Source organism: Anser cygnoides, chromosome 3 (assembly GCF_040182565.1).
Source record: "Anser cygnoides isolate HZ-2024a breed goose chromosome 3, Taihu_goose_T2T_genome, whole genome shotgun sequence".
NCBI lineage: Eukaryota > Metazoa > Chordata > Aves > Anseriformes > Anatidae > Anser > Anser cygnoides.
The window spans coordinates 49,170,400-49,187,288 of NC_089875.1; the positions used below are offsets into that span (position 1 = coordinate 49,170,400).

General features: G+C 39.0%; 2 protein-coding genes across 6 annotated transcripts in view; one reads left to right on the forward strand and one right to left on the reverse strand.

Moving 5' to 3' along the window:
• PACRG (parkin coregulated) overlaps positions 1-3,439 on the reverse strand; it is a 221,900-nt gene extending 218,461 nt beyond the window's left edge. For 3 of the 4 annotated variants that reach the window (XM_066994151.1, XM_048067875.2, XM_066994152.1), the window contains exons 1-2: positions 3,309-3,439; positions 2,965-3,140 (exon numbers count right to left, since the gene is read on the reverse strand). In XM_066994151.1, coding sequence (XP_066850252.1) covers positions 2,965-3,111 — 147 coding nt within the window. In that variant the 5' untranslated portion in view covers positions 3,112-3,140; positions 3,309-3,439. Of the gene's footprint in view, positions 1-2,964; positions 3,141-3,270 lie in introns of all 4 variants that reach the window. The other variant, XM_048067876.2, reaches the window with a different exon arrangement.
• PRKN (parkin RBR E3 ubiquitin protein ligase) overlaps positions 3,381-16,889 on the forward strand; it is a 758,965-nt gene continuing 745,456 nt past the window's right edge. Inside the window, exons 1-2 of one of the 2 annotated variants that reach the window (XM_048067874.2) lie at positions 3,381-3,490; positions 3,584-3,702. In XM_048067874.2, the coding sequence (XP_047923831.1) occupies positions 3,696-3,702 (7 nt within the window). In that variant the 5' untranslated portion in view covers positions 3,381-3,490; positions 3,584-3,695. Of the gene's footprint in view, positions 3,491-3,576; positions 3,703-16,889 lie in introns of those variants that run through there. The other variant, XM_066994150.1, reaches the window with a different exon arrangement.

Here is a 16,889-nt window from a genome sequence, read left to right on the forward strand (position 1 = left end):
TAAATTTTCTCCCTGCAAAAGTGCTTTTACCACTAGTTTATTAAAGAAAATGGGGCACTAACACTCTTGTACACTTACCGAAAACAGGAAAAATTAGCAACTGTCCAGTGGGAATCAGAAGTGAATAGAGATATCTTCCTGCTGTCCACATTCATGTACAGGTATTTTTGTACTTGCTACCCTGTATATGATTTTTCAATTATAATCCTAATTCTACCCCTGCAGTACATTCAAAGTGTGAGCATGTAATATGGCATTCTTGAGTCCATTTGGAGGACAAAATGAGTAAAACGTAAATGTCATGGTATCTAGCTTGTTAGTATAGAAGACCTTTATTGGATCTCGCTCTTAATCTCAACTGCTATAAAAAATTCTAATTTCGGAAGGCAGTAACATACAACACATCTTTCAGTTCAGGAACAATTTTCTTGGTGAATATTTATTAAGTAAGGTATTTTGATTAGTAAATTTTAGATATAATATGCCAAAGCTGAGAAATGTCTTGAATATCCTATGAAAGTCGCCAGAGGCCTGTGTTCCTGTACTCACTACTGGCTATGAAAGCAGACCTTTGGAGAAAACTTTATCCAGCAACTTTCACTTAAAATGGCTTAGTAAGACACCCCTTACACAAGCAGTATCAGAGAATTCTAGAACCTTTACTGATATATTTACAGTCATGTATGCATAATGGTAAACCATTAGACTCTATGCTCTTCTCACTGCATGCTTGCAGCAAAGGTTATTAATCCGTACCACATAGCCTGACCTGGAGATGCTGAACGTGTCACTGACAACACTGTGTCTTGTCATGCTGTTAAAAAGAATTACCATGCTTTAACTATATTAGCCTGCTCTGCTTTTAACCCTCCAATCAACTCCTAAGCCTTCCATGACAACTTCATCTATGATGCCCACCTCTGACAAGTGAGTACATAATAAAACTGACACTCCATTTCATCAGCTGTTGGGAAAGAGAAGAGAAACACCCAATTCTGCACAGCCAGGGTGGCAGTAAGAAAATCCTTTCTTTATTTTGACTTCTTGCACATTGACCTCAGGGAAATAATTCCAGTGGCTGCCTGTCCTTGCTCAGAACTTTTGGAAAAAACAGCCCTGGCAGGATGAATCTTTCAGGACCTCCAACAGTTTCACTGCTTCCTAGGGATGCATGACCAGAACCTGTGGAATGGCTCAGGACTCAGTTAACCCTACCTCTGACAGGGTGCCACAGGGGCAGGCAGGCAGGGCAGCAATCAAACAGGTTCCCAGACAGATCAGGGAATCGCTGCTGTGGGAGAGTTCCACAGCTTAGCCAGGGGAACCTATGACTGATCTGATCTTCTGCTAGGGACATTCCCACCTCCAGTGGGATACTGAACCACATGACCTCCTGAGGTCCATTCCAAACAACATGAAACATTATTCAGTGAGTGGCTCCAAAGGCAGTAGATCTGCCTTTTTGCTGTTGCTTGACAACAGTACCATGATTACCATGATTCTGCTAATATTTAGCAAGTTAGAATCGTGACCATAAAAGTTAAAATTCTATAAATATTTAAAAGAAAACTTAAATTCTAATTAAAGTGATAGCTAGTTATGTTCATAAGTAAAGGCTCCTTTTTTAAAAATCAAACACATACATTTTTCAAACCCTGATGAAACTGCTGAATCTTCCAGACTATATCATGTATCTTTTACATATCAAGATACGAATATATAGAAATGTTCATGACTTGAATTTTGTCCAGTGAAATGTCTTTCAAAATTAATCCTTAAACTCACTAAGTGTTATAGTCTACTCCACACATCTCTAGAGTTAAAAACAAGATAATCTTTAAAACACACCTTGCGTTGTTTTTGCATTGTATTCTTTCCATTAAGATAAAATGTTTTGTCTTTACTAATATGAAGAAAGCTGCTTATGCATACAATTTCTATTCTATTTAAAGTTTGTTTTAAGATGGACTTTTTTTTTTAAGAGGGTGCTCTGACAGATAACAAGTCCAGTGACTGCAAGAGGAAGACTGCTACAGCAAAACAAGGGAAATGATGTATTTCATATCTGCAATCAGAAGGATATATAGAATAATAAATAAAATCAAACACAAAAAGGTGAGAATGCAAGACTTTGTTAACACTTTGATTTGTGTGGAAAAAAAAGTCCAATACAGAAGTTTGAGGATACATGTGTGCTCATATTAGTTTATCCACTTACACATTGACCATTTGTATTTTGTGCTAGTTAAAACTTTTATTTCTGTTCTTTAAATCTAATAAAAGTAGATAAATAAAACAATATAAAGCATTTTGAAAGGCCCTGATCCTAGTATTTTCACTCATGTACCTCCAAACTTATTAGAAATGGGGTTTGTTAATGAAAATGAAGCTTGCTGGATCAACTCCTCTTTGTTTTTGAACTATCAGCTGGAAAATTAGTTTGTTTCCTATCTAGTATTCTACTAATTGTATGTGAAAACATTTTGCTGTATTTCAAGATTATTTTGAGAATTAATATTTTTTCCACATCTTTGCCATCCTGCGTGATGCTTACATCAAATTCATCCCACACTGTGACAGCACTAGAACACTTTCAAAAAATACTTTTAAAAAAAATATCATTTGACAGTGTTTTGCTACGTGTGAGGTAGCAAGCCAAGTAATTCCATGGGCTGACAGTTTAAAACAGGGTGGGTTGCCAATACAGAAAACTTGTAGCACCAAAGCAATACACTTGAAGGTACGGCACCACCCTTTCCACAGGCACAGGCTGTTACCTCATGATAGTAATTCTGTAAAGCCCGAAGGTGAGTTTAGCCACCAGCAAACTCCAGGTGAAGTTTTAGCACCCCCGCCCCCCCCAGCCCCCTGACAGGCTCCGCACCCCCAGTTTCACCCCGCTATGCTTCCCGGCGGCGTGAGGGTGCGTTAAGCGACCCCCCCGTATGCCAGCAGCGCACGTACCACGGTGTTTTTCATGAGGGCCTTAACGGTGAAGCCGTCGGTCACCTGCTGCCTGCTCTTCTTCGCGAGCCCCAGCGGCTCGTGCTTCTGAGGGCGCCGGTCGCCTAGGGGCGCCGGGGGGTTCGCGGCCGCTTTCTCCACTACCATCCCGCGGCGGGCGAGAGCCGACGGACAGACTGCAAGGGCAGACAGACAGACAGACAGACAACGGCACCGCACCGCAGCGAGTCAGAAAACGCGCCGAGCCCGCCTGTGCCCCCCCTTCCCCGCCGGCCGCACCCCGCTTCTGCCACCCCCAGCCCGTACCCTCCTGCCCCCGTCCCCCGTCCCCAGCCCCGCCTCACCCCGCGGCGGGGGCGCTCGGGGGCGGTTGGGGACCGCTGGGGGGCTGGCACCCCTCGGAGCCGGCGCTCGCGCCCGTCACTAAGCAACGCGTCAACAACCCGCCGCCATGACGGGGGGGGGGACGGGGTGGGGGGGGAGCGGCCACGCTCACAGGAGAAACCTCAGAGTGGAATAAAACAAAGTAAGGAGCCCCACGCAGCGGGCGCGCGGGAGGCGCTAAGCCAGCCGGCAGAAATTAGCAGAAATTAATTAAAACGTGTGTGTGTGTGTGCAGGGGGAGAGAAGCCGGAGGTCACGTGAGGTGCGAGGACGTCGGGACTACATTACCCAGAGGGCCCCGCGCCCCCCCCCGTGGCCCTCCTGCAGCTCGCCCCCTCGCCGCCGCCATGATAGGTGAGTGAGCGCGCCCGTGGTGGTGGAGCCCGGATGCGGAGCCTCCTGCGGGGTCCGCGCCTCCGCTGCCCCGCCGGGCGTCCCGGTCCCCCGTGTCCCCCAGCCCTGCTATTGCTGCTTCCTCCTGCCCCCGGGGGAAGCGCTGGGGGGTCAGGGTCCCCTATTCTCTCCTTTTTTTTCCCTCCGATGGGGGATAAGCCAGCAGCAGCCAGTCCCGGGCTCGTCACCAAGGTCACCTCTTGTTGGTTTTAACTCCTGTGCCCACGGCAATGCTGTGGGGCAAGGGCTGTGGGCTTCACGCACCTTTTTGGCCTTCGGGTGTTCTTGGTCTGACATAGCGCTTGCTGGATGTGGTGTAAAAAATAGAAGTCACGTAATCCTCATGGGAGAGGGGAGTGTGGCTGTTCGGACTTCGAGGTGGCTTTCTGGTGCAACACCCGGGGTGGGTTTTTCAGCTGATGTTTTTCTGCTGGTATTTCAGAGGTGAATCCATGGCTGTCGAGTCCCACAAATTACAGGGCTAATCACATCCTACCTGCCTCCTATTCCATATTTCATCCTCACTTCTTGAATTTTGTGGGCCATCTGAATTTAAAGCTGTAAAAATCAAACCATTATTTGTCTTCCTCAAGCTTCTTGTTTCATCTTTAGTGTAGGTAACGTTGTTACATGCCTATATAATACATGACCTACTGAAAAGCATGCGGTTTCTGATCAAAACATCTGTATTTTTAAAAATTAAACATCTCAGGAACGTCTTTGCAAATTATTCCAAGATTCTTGTGGATCTTTCAACAAGATTAACTTTTTTGGAAGCAATATATGAATTTGATTATTTGTGTAATTTTTTTTTTCCTTCAGCTTTGCAAATGCTTAAAACAAAGTTAAAATATTTATGTGGCCTTTTCAGTCTGTATACGTATTATGCAGGTAGTCTCTACCCCTGGAACCTTTTTAAATGCATTTTGTTGGTTTGGGGCTCCCCCCCTTCCCCCCAAGATATGAGAGAGTATTTTAAATAAACGGCTTGGCTTAAGGAAAACACAGGAGGTCAGGTATTCCACTATATCATCTTGCAATGTTATCGCTTCTGCTGATTTGATGCCTTATAGTATGTAAAACGTGTGTTTATAGAACTACTTTCTTTGTTTGTATTTGAGTGCTTTAACAATGCTTTAAAAAGGTAAGTTGAGTGTACATAAGGGACTGCCCATATGGTTACAAGGCCTCATACCTCTAGCCTTCATAACCTTCATGATAATGTTTACTCACTGTGTGTGTACAGGTAACATATTTATATGACTGAGGAATTGTTATTTTACTTTCACAGCGGCAGACAAATGTTTGTGAGTATTTTTTATGAACTGTACTTCCCAATTAGTTGCAAATTCATAAACACAGCCTTACGTGCCCTGCTGCCTTAATTGACTTAACCAGCAATCTTTTATTTTAATGAAGTGAAAAAAAAACACGCAAAAACACACACAAAAAAACTAAAAAAGTGTGTAAATATAAGAGTTGTTTTCACAGTACACGATGTAGTGACCTAGTCTAATAGTCTGCTTTCTGAAAAATTTCTTCTAAACAGTTAAGAACTAGGAATATAGTGGCAAAAATGGGGGCAGGAAGGGAAGACGGAAATAATGTTCAATCTGTGCCAACTCTCCTTTGATCTGAGTGTTTAAAGAATTGTGCTATGAGGTACATGATGTATTTTCCAAAACGTGTTACAGTCACGTCTCTGGAAATGTTTGATGTCCTCTATGAGTTCTTGTGGCAAGAAATTCTACAAGACAATTCTGCAGCATAGGGCAATTAATTCCTTTAATTGATTTTTAATTTCCTATCTCTTGCTTTCATTTAATGCTTCTTAGTGCTTGTGCTATGAGATAGAGCAAACCTGATTACCATGTTACCATTACTATTTTATATTTTTATCATATTTTTTATTCTTTTTTTTTTTTTGACTGGTGAAATAGGTGAACATTTTTACTCTGTCTTTCTCTAAGTGTTTGACCATGCTCACACTTGTCTTTCAACTTTTTCAATTTTTTTTTTAACTGAGGAAGTTTTTTTTCCTCTATAGCATGTATCATTCCAGAAGAGGCTAGACCATTGACTTACATAACTGGTTTTTAATATTCTTCATATGATTTCTCATCCTGCTTGTCATTACATTTTCCCATCTTATTTGTTGACTGAAAAGAGATTTGCAAAGAAAGATTTGCCAATAGATAGATTTCTCAGTGCTAATATTTTACTTGGGAAAAAAATACACACTAAAAAGAAATGTATGCTTATTTTCAATAGGAGGTTATTCCTTGAGGGAGGCTTTCAAAATATGCGAATGTCTTTTTCATTTGTGTGACATCTGCATTTAGAATACCATATCAGCAAGTTAATTATGTAACAGTCCATTTGCGTAGAAAGTCCAGGGACAAATTTATCTGGTAAGGGCATGGCAGCTGACCCATGCATGGCACCGCACTGAAGTCATGAGTGTTTTTGGAATTGTAATTCTTCAGAACGTCTTTAAAAGTATTTGTCAAGATAAATGCCAAAGGCAGCTCTTGCCTTTATAGATGCTTTTAGACAATTGTTTATTCTGTAATGTTCTTCACTTCTTAAGTGAAGTTGCAAGAATGATTCCGCAACTGTCCTTTAACTTATGCATATATTACTTATTTAAAGTTACAGTCTATTTATACTACTTGCTGATGGGTCATTCAGTTAAGAACTCTAGAAAATTTTTATATGGATGTGATTAATCATTTTTACTCACAAAAAAGATTCAATTATATAAATGAGAAACACTAAATCAAGCATTCAGTTTGAATTGAGAGTACTGTATGTGTATTTGTGGTGGTTTTACCTTGCTGGGCATTTGAACTCCACCATAACCACTCTCACTTCCCCTCCTCAGAAGAAGAGGGGAAGAAGAAAATATGCTGGAAAAAAGAAAAGAAAAAAAAAAAGCTCACGGTTAAGATAGGGATATTTTTTTTAAAAAGAAAAGGAAGAGGGGGGAAAAAACAAGCAAAGGCCGTGTGGAAGCACAGAGAGAGAGAAAAAAATATTCTGTACTTCCCATCAATGAGCGATGTTCAGTCACGTCCCAGGAAGCAGGGCCTCAATATGCCTAGCGGTTGTTTGGGAGACAAAACCAAGAGACAAGTAAGTACTTGAGTAAGAGACTTGGTAAGTACTTGATCAACATTTGGGAGATCTGGATTCTGGTCTTTGCCTGACAAATAATTCTGGGCAAGCGTTTGCCTCTCTCTAAAAATGAACATCTCAGTTGTAAAACAGGAGGCGTCATAGGAGATGAAGATCATAGTTGTAGGTTTGTAGCTTTATTCATCTCATGGATGACTTGAAAATTAGTGGTCAATTTTTTTCTTATTGTTTTCATGAGAAAGGATGATTGTTTATCAGCATTTGGCCAGAACTGAGGGAAATGAATTGAAGTGATCTTGGTCAAGGCAAACTAAGTGCCTAAGTGTTCTCTCCTTTTGTTCAGCATTTGAAGACAGAGAATCCAAATGTTTCTTTCTCCTTTGTACTACTCCACAGGAATCGCACAACAAAGTAATTTCCTTCTAAAGCTTATCTGTTAATCACCTATTAAATGTAAATGAAGTAATTTAAAAAAATAACCTAAGTTGGTATATCTTTCTGGCACCAGTCAGCAAGCAGATTATATGTGTTCTGAGCTTTTGGTGCTCATGATTTGGAGCTTATTTTTACCATTCTACAGGTGGTTCATTTCGTCAATAATTCTAGATGGAATTATAAGCAAAAAGCTGGAAAAACAATTGTTTTCTCAGCCATTTGTTCAGAAGTTTTCAGAAATTTGTTTCACAGGTTCTTAAAGTTTTTACCTATTTCAGTGTTTGAAAGATTCCATTCTTTTTCGTAACTTTGATACATGTAACATTGGTAAAATACTGGATTTCATTTTTCCAGCTTGGTCAGAGCAGAAAAAAAACATTTATAATGAAGATCTCAATCTTAAGTCATCGTTTATTTTTTCTTACAGGATTATCTATTTGACAGAGTTACACAATTTGAGTCAGATTTTTTTTTAACTAGGTGAACTCTGTAAGGTTTGATAAATAAAATCAGTAGACGCATTGCACTGCTTGTCTGTTATCGCTAGTGTCATGCTGCTTTACAATGAGCTGTTCGTAGTGCTCTGTCAAAATGTTAGAGAGCTTTAGTGAGGACACAAAGAATATGCAATAGGGCCTTAAGTATTTATGAAACGTATTTTGCAATGAGTTTGCTGTTAGTTTACATGCAAGTCTTGTTTTTTCAGAATGATTATTGATAATAATTTTAAGGTCAAATTTTTTCTACCACTAAAATGAGAGAGAAAATACTGTTAGCTAATGATGTAATTATGGAGTAATAGTCATGATGAAATGGTGAGAGGGTTGTATTTAAATATGGTTGTAGAAACGAAAACCCTGATTGTTCTTGTAAGCCATAAACTAATGGAACATGTTTCATTATTACGATTTTACATGTGAAATATTTCTTGGTTGACTTAATTAGCCATTCATTGACTAATTCTAATTAACATTTCTTAATCATTTTCTGTAACTGCTAAAGAGAGGTCATTTGCTTTGGAAAGAAAATGTAAGTGGTAGAGTATCAGTAGGTCTTGTGGATGATGTTGTTTACTATTTGCTTTTTGCTTTAAAGAATAATAAAGATGGCCACAAAAATATGAGGATATTATCAAGTTGAGGGCTGTTTTTTTTAAATTAGCAATGAACATCAGATTGGTCAGAAAGTAAATACATTAGTGTTATTTTGAAAGATGATAAAAGATATTTTTTGTGGGTTGACAAGACCTGGACAAAAACTTCCCATAGGCATGTGCACCTAAGTTAATTTGATAAGAGAAATTTTTCAGGTCGCAAAATTCCCAGCAGTGTAATTTGATGCACCATTGCTAATCTGTGTCCTGTGGTGAAGAAGGCTAAAACTGTAGCAGGAAATGTGACAACAAATGCTAATCATAGGCTATCATAAACAGCAAGTGAAGTAACCCGTTTCTCAGCTCTTTAGCAGCATACAGCTTTTATGTTGCTATCTTGTCACAATAATGTCACCTTTTAACAAATAAGTATTATCAAATCTTCTGCTTCACTGTTTGCTGTGTCAAGCAAATACAGTGGAATCAGTAAATATTTGTGTTAAAATTTGAAAAAATATACAAAGCTAATAATGTTATTTGGTGTTTTATACTACTACTAGTTTCTTACCGTGGGAAGCTAGCAGTTCTGTAAATTTATCAGTTTTCCGATTTATTTTTATTTAGATGGCAGGGTTATATAGGCTTCTTAAAGGGTTACTTAAAAGTCAAAATAAATCGTGGAAATTTAGTTTATAGTTAGGTCCTCAACTTCACCAAAAAAAACCCAACAACTTCAGGTTTGGACTCTTGAAATATATTTTCAAATAGGGAAAACAACAACTTTGCTCAGCCAAGTACACTTGATAAACAGCTCCTTGAGATACTTCTATTTTATGCATTAGCAATAACAACAACAACAAACTAAACAAATGTTGTATTTGTAGCACCACAGTCTGAGAGTTCCCTAAATACAGACAAAAAAAAGACCAAACAACAACAAAAAAAACAAACAGCAGTGCTATGTGCTAAATAGCATAGGTATAACACAGGATACAAATGAGATTTAACACACGGACTTAAAACCCAGGTTAGTGTGAGGCTTTGTTTTAATGTTACAAATTAGGCTACAGCAGTGCTGTCTCTGGGTATTGCTGTTTCTCTTGCTGTACATTGCTCATTCCTGCCCTTACTACAAGGAACGAATCTTTCAGTTGCAGCAGAGCATTGGTCTCTTCAGGCACACTGCGAAGTCGAAAAATAATCCAGAAGCTGATCCTTTTTAAAAAGGGTCAGTTCCTGGAGTTAGTTCATTGTGTGGTGGCCCCAAAGTTATACGGCTGTAATAAAGGGACAACCCTTAACCCTATTTTATTGCTTGGCCCTTTATATTGTCAAGTCATGTACGAACGGTGGTGGTGTGTGATGCTGCAGATTGCCACCTAAGGAGAAAATTTTGTTGCCCTGCCTTCCCCCTTACTACCCAACTGTGTGTTCCTTGTGCTGATACTGGTATTCAGTTGGCCCCAGACTGAGCTAGTTAAGTGACCTGGGTTATCAAAATAACACTTTGGGGGTGGGGGAGTTCTATTCTTTTTTCATTTTATACCCTATATCTGCATATCGTATCAGGCAAGCACCAGTGTTGGTGCTAGAGAACTGATAGCCCACAGTTAGATTGGCTAAGTTACTCCTTAGCCAACAACGTTGGCAATATTATGTTCCTGAAAAGGCCATCCGCAAGCTTTCTATAGGCATTATAGGAAAAAATAAAAAAAAGAAAGAAAGATTTAAACTAAATTTGCAGGAAAATATGGGGGCGGCTTCATGGAATTTATCAGGACATATCTCTCAGAGAATAAAAAAAAAAAAGGGAGAGCCTCAAACCATTAAAAAAAAAATGTAGCAGATGACCTCTAGATAGCATTGTCAGGTCAGCATTTCTGTAGAGAACGGGAGATGAAGATGATAGTAGGGACGGGTTGTGAAGGGCTTTGACAGTGAAATATGGTTCATACAGCAGTAATCAAGTCAGGGGAGAATGGGAACTGGGGTGAAAGTTTTAGCTATCTGGATGACTGAACATACCCCTCTGTGTTGTGCTCTTTTTCATAGCGTTGGTAACCTCTGCTTTGTGCATGAGTATTTCTGTTTCTCATTGTTATGAAAATAACTCTGAAGAATGAAAATGGGAGTGAACTCTTTCATTATTTCCCTGAATAAGTTCAGACTAGGAAAAAAAAAAAGGTAGAGTTCTGCAGCATTCTGTTCATCTAGTTGTTGGTTCTGAAAGGAAACTGTAACTTCCTAAATGTTAGTATTACTTTGTCACACACCATGTACTGTGATCCCTTAGGTTATTAAAGCTCTTCTGTCACCAGTACAGTTTCCAAAATCAGGTGCTTCTACCCATAGAAGTCCACCAGTCATCATGCTCAGTCCCACCTCCTATAAACATTTTGAACTAAAGTAAAAAAAAAAAAAAAAAATCTTGAATTTAAAAGAAGGGTTCCCATTAAGGAAATCCTTAATGGCAAACTGAGATTATTCCTACCAAGTTTTTGAACTTGTAGTTTACTGAAGTATTTTATGCAAATTTAACATCCAGATCAGCTTTCACTGGAAGAGGGTAACTACACAAAAGAGGTGATACGGCATCTGCTGCTGCTGTGGGTGTTGGAGGGAGGAGATGAAGAGTCAGCTATATGTTTGTGTATTTCTAGGATGCACTATGCCTGGCTTTTTCAAAGATTTACTAGGTTCTAAAGCATGAAATTCAACATCTTGTGCTTGATCTCACTCTCTGAGCTCTATGAAGAGTTTTTGCAACAAATTAAAATAGTGGACATCAAAGACAGGTGGCCTGCAGGCTGATAAACACTGGTGTTTAGTTAAGTGTTAAGAAGTGTACTGCTTCCTAACAGAGGACTTAGAAATCAGTAATGTGGCATAGCTGACTTGTTGGAATGTATAATTTTAATATCCCCCGTGCCTTGTTAAAGGCCAAAGCTCTTCGAAATATTTGTCTATTTTGAGGAAAACAATATTCAATCATTTTATTTCTCAGATTCACTCCAGATTAGTGCCTTTGAAATCACATGCCGTATTTTGAGCATGTGGGAATTACTTGAAAGCAGTGCATATTTTTAAAATGACAGAGTTTTACATCAGAGAGTATAACGTTTTCTTTTACCCTATGCCTCTCATGCAAAGTGGCCTAAGAAAAGAAGTTTTCTTCTCCTTAGAAAAATGCACAGCATAGGTCATTGGTGTTAGTGGTGCCACAGGACAGGGCTCTGAATGGCAGGGGGCAAAGCTGCCCTCGGGGACGTGGGAGGGGAACCCCAGGCCCTGCGTCCCCCCCCCTCCCCCGAGATCCCAGTAAGGGACCTTCCAGAGAGGCTGGGCAGTGCCAGGCAGCATCAGCCTCCTCTCCCTTCCCATGGCAGCCTCTCCTGCTGCGGGCTGAGCTTCAAGGAAAGGTTGGACATGGTGCTTAGGGGCATGGAGGATGTTTCCAACCTTAGTGATTTTATGATTCGGTTCTATGGTTCTGCTGCCATAGGAGATTAGCGATGGAAAACTGCAGTCCCACAAGTTGCGCTGGACCAATTCTGACTCCTGAAATGGGGTGTAACTGTCATATTTGCATTTCCTACTGTGGTTGCCATACTCCTTGAAAGATAATAATTGTTTACAGTTCCCATAAAATGCATAAGGAAACATAATGCAAGGCAATCTTATTTGGAAGTTGCTATCAAGTCCCAGTGGCAGGCTTGGGGATGCACAGGTTGGTGCCAGCTTACCAACCAAAGGAAAAGTGTTTGGGGAGTTGTCTAATTAGAGGGTTGGTTGGTTGGTTAGTCATCTTGATATTCTATTTTGTTTAATATAACACCCTGGATGTTTCTACCACAATACATACTTTTCACTGGAATAATGGTATTTTTGAATTGTAGATCACTAAGACACTTCAGGAATGTGTGGAATAATCTTTCTGATGTTTAATTTGATTAAATATAAAATGAAATCTGAATATAAAAGAGTACTTGCATTTTGTACGCATGACGTGTTTCAAGCCTTTTTGTTCTGCAAGTGTAATTGTATTGTAAGATGTACAGAACTGCATCAGGAGACAGCATTTGTTTTACTGGATATGTATTTTGTTGATTCTTTTCCTACAAAATGTTTTGTTATGACTTTATCAGTAAGGTTTTAGAAAGTTAATATCATACAAAATTGGTTATTTTTAAAAGACTTTTGGATTCTGTTAGATATATGTGGGCATTTTGGATTTGTTTCCTGGAAGAGGAAGAGTCCTACCCTTTTCTCTGTTGTCTGGTTAGTAGTGGTATATCTGAAAATGGGATGGTGAGTGGATAGGATAAATATGTGTGTAAGATCTGCTTCTGTATTGTGCTAAATACTTGTGGTAGTAGAGTTGTGTAAGTCAATTCAGATGTAGATTAATCAGTCATGAAAAGGTACTGTTCCTATTTCTTCTTCCCTTCCTTCTCCCCCACATTCTCTGCTGCCATCTGTGCATCATGCCTCATTCCTCTCACTGACCATATTACTAATTTGACTGTTGAACTAATTAAATTTACTATTGTAGTAAAAAACCTGCCCATTTTTGCTGGATATCATCCTCATGGAAGGGCCCAGTGAACATCAATGTCTGCTCAAGATAAGTGGGAAGTGCAGAAGGAGAGAGCAAAAATAAGACAAAACAATTTTAGCAGGATGCATTTTGATCTGTGTAGTCCTTCCTGTGTATGTTCACCCTCAATTACTGTGGCATATGCTCAGCTTCTACTGATGTCAGGAACACATCCAGAGCGACCAAGGATTTCACAGTCCTTTGGACCAAAGGAAGAGGATTATGTATGAATTCCTCTCTCAGTTTTTCAAAATGACGAAGATAAACTGAAAACAGCATTTGTAGCAGGAAAGAAATTCTTGCATAATGAATGTGTGACTATAGTATCTATTTTTATCTGTGAAAATATTTGTTCCAGCCTATCTGAGATAAGAACAAAACTAAGAATTCCAAATTCCACTGCTAACTGGAAGTAATTAGAAAAAGGCCTATTCTAACAAAATATGCAAACTTATATGATATTTTGTAGTGAATAACAGCAAATGCTACTGCTTAAGAGACCTTGCCAAAGTAATGCATGTGATTTTTGTAGGTGCATTGACAGCTGAAGCCATTATTGGATTCTGTTTTGATAGTGTTGCCTCAAGAAGTGGAGTAGCTTTCCTAATTAGAAACATACATCCCCATTTACTCAAATGGATTTATAGAACTAACATATGCTGTACCATGAGACTGTCTGTTGTGTAAGTGGTCAAGCTACAGAAGCAGACAACAATACTGAGAATGGTGCAGGATTTTCAAGTCACTGTATTTAGTAGAAGCCCAAGGGAAAGTACAGCCACTAGTGGAAACTGTTACTTTGCAAAGTAGTTTTATGTAAAAGAGATACAGTTCATTCTCTTCAATCAATTCCATTATTTATTGATTGTGTGTGTGTGTGTATGTGATGCATTGTACATAAGTATTGTACTGAAAATCAACACAAAATGTAGCCAGTGATGTATGGAGTTTTCCGTTAAAAGAAGAAAAAAATGGAAATGTTAGAAATATACAGCACTACACCCAGAATTCACAGAATGCAACTGTCAAGTTCAGTTTGAAGATTATTAGCAGGCAGGCTTTAATTATATAATTGTCTTATTTCATAATACATTATTTCTACCTTCTGAACTACAGTGTGTTGTATCTTGCAAGTGTTTACATTTTAGTAGGGCTTATTTCATAAGTAGCTAAATTTTAATATAGTAAATTATGATCTTTAAAAACTGTATTGTAACATTTTTTTCAGTTTCCAAATATTGTACTGTAGGCCTCCCCCAGTCCCTTTGTATTTTGTCAGTGTAAAAAGAGTGGAAAGATGGATGACCTTACACAGCAATTCAAGAATCTATTGGAAACCTCTCATTTGTTTTCTTCCTGAGGTTGGACAAGATGGAGAAAATCAGATCACTGCTCTACACTTTTTGAGGCAGAGTGAGGCCTGCCTCATTATATTGCCCAAAAGATGGTTTAGTAGCTTTTATATTGCATCAGTTTATAAACGTTTTCACATCTACATTTGCAATGTTAATGTTTGACCTAGGAAAAAATCTAGCACAAAAGTTATTCTTTTAAGGGTTATGAAAATAACTGTGAGAGATTTGCCACACACAGATTATAAAATCTGTATTAAAATGATGAGACGAGGAATCATTCAATTTTTTCCAGACATTTGTCAAAATTAAATTTGAGTTCAACAATCTTAAGGGTAGAAATTATTGATCAATTAATTGTAAGGCTGCCTCTTACTTAATGTCCAGACATTTCTACTGTGGTAGCTGGTCCTTGTACCGGTAAACATGCATCTCTCAAATCAATCTGTTCAATTAATGAGTTCTCATGAATTCAGTCAGAACATTTCAGTAATAATTTGTCACAATTATGATGCACTAAATACATATTACCTTTATGTAGGACATAGTGATGTCTTCTGTTTTACAATGGCTATATGCCTATCTTGTGTAAGCCACAGCATCTTCAGCAATTCCTTCTAAATATCTGATAGTGCTTTCCAAAAGAAGTGGCTTTGTAAATTAAGTGCTTCAGATAAATTAATCATGTTTTCCTGCTTTTTTTAATCTCTGACGTATTCTAGGCAGTGAGGGTAACTTTTTTTTTTCAAAAGCTCTTTTGGACTTTGGAATCATTTCAGGCCATCTGCAGAAATTAATACCTCTGTTCATGCTAACGTTTTGAATGGAGAAAAGTTTTTAAACTCTGACTATAAAAACCTCAGGCTCTTCTCTAATGACCTCTGTATTTATGATATCATAGAATCACAGAGTGGTTTGGGTTGGAAGGGACCTTAAAGACCATCCAGTTCCAAATCCCCTGCCATGGGCAGGGACACCTCCCACCAGACCAGGTTGCCCAAAGCCCCATCCAACCTGGCCTTGAACACCTCCAGGGATGGGGCACCTCCAGGGATGGGACATCCACAGCTTCTCTGGGCAGCCTGTTCCAGTGCCTCACCTGCACTGAAGTGCTTTCTTCAGTAAAGAATTTCTTCCTAATATCTGATCTAAACCTTCCCTCTTATCACTCCACTCCCTGACAAAGAGTTCCTCCTCAGCTTTCCTGCAGCCCCCTGTAGATACTGGAAGGGTGCAAAAAGGTCTGCCCGGGGCCTTCTCTTCTCCAGGCTGAACAACCCCAACAGCCTCAGCCTGTCTGCAGAAGAGAGGTGCTCCAGCCTCTGATCATCCTTGTGGCCCTCCTCTGGACTCACTCTAATAGGTCCATCTCCTCCATGTGCTGGGGGCCCCAGAGTTAAATGCAGCACTCCAGATGGGGTCTCCAGAAGAAATTATTGGGATCCTGAAGACAGTTTTTAAACCATACCTGTGAGCTTGACTTCCAGTTATGATTTCTAAGGAAGACTGAAGATTTCCTGTAGTTAGCTGGTTTGAGCTAAGCCGAATGATAAAAGACGGTTGGCTATCAAATGAACATTTTGAAAGAGTGACTTGACATTAATGCTTTCCATTTTTGACCATGCATTTGGAAATGTAAGATTCCAGTATGATTTATTTATTCTCTGTATACATCAAAAGTTCTTTTGCTATGTGTTATTTGTCCTTGTAGCATAGATCTTTTGGTAAGAAAAAAAAATTCAAAAAATCATTTTTTTACTTGCCTTGTGTTCTGTGATTTTATAAGGTCTTTTATGGTCACAGTCTATGCCTTTAACCTCTAAGCTTAAACCCGTTGTCTGAGAGTGTATGCAATCTTGAACTGAGTATATTAAAGAAAAGCATTTAGAAGTTGATTTGATTTATTGTTTAAGAGCAGCAGAAGCTGGTAAAGATGAATGAAGATACTAATTGAGGAAAGAGCCTGTCATTCCATAGTAGTTTAAAGGACAGCAAGGTTATAATATATTAATGTTCAGGAAATTAAAGAACAGCTTTTTAGAGCATTTGCCATCAGAAAGTGTTGGTTGTGCCATATTATTTGTGGAGGTGCTGTGAACAATACATTTACTATCACTCAGGCACCCTTGTTCACTTTTCTTTATCTGCGAAATCTGATGTCATTACAGAATTCTTGAATTTTACTGGTGTACTATATAAAAGAGTAGGATTATTATATACTAAGCTTGCTTGTGATGATATAGATGAGCACTGAAACAAATCCATTTGCGTTGTTAAATTGTTATTAAAAACAAACCTTGTTTTTTCCACTAACAAGATATGCTTGGCTTTGTTCATCACTGTTTTTCTCAGTAAATGTAAAGCTTTTCTGCACGATGCCATGGTTTCACTAGTTTCATTTCTTTTTCCTGTATTTTTCTACTATTTGTGATGTTCTTTTCTACATCTTTTGTGTAAGATTTCTAAATGTTTTGCTCAATGGTGAATTTGCCCTCATAGTTCATTGATTTGTTTTTCTTCTTCTGGTAAATTT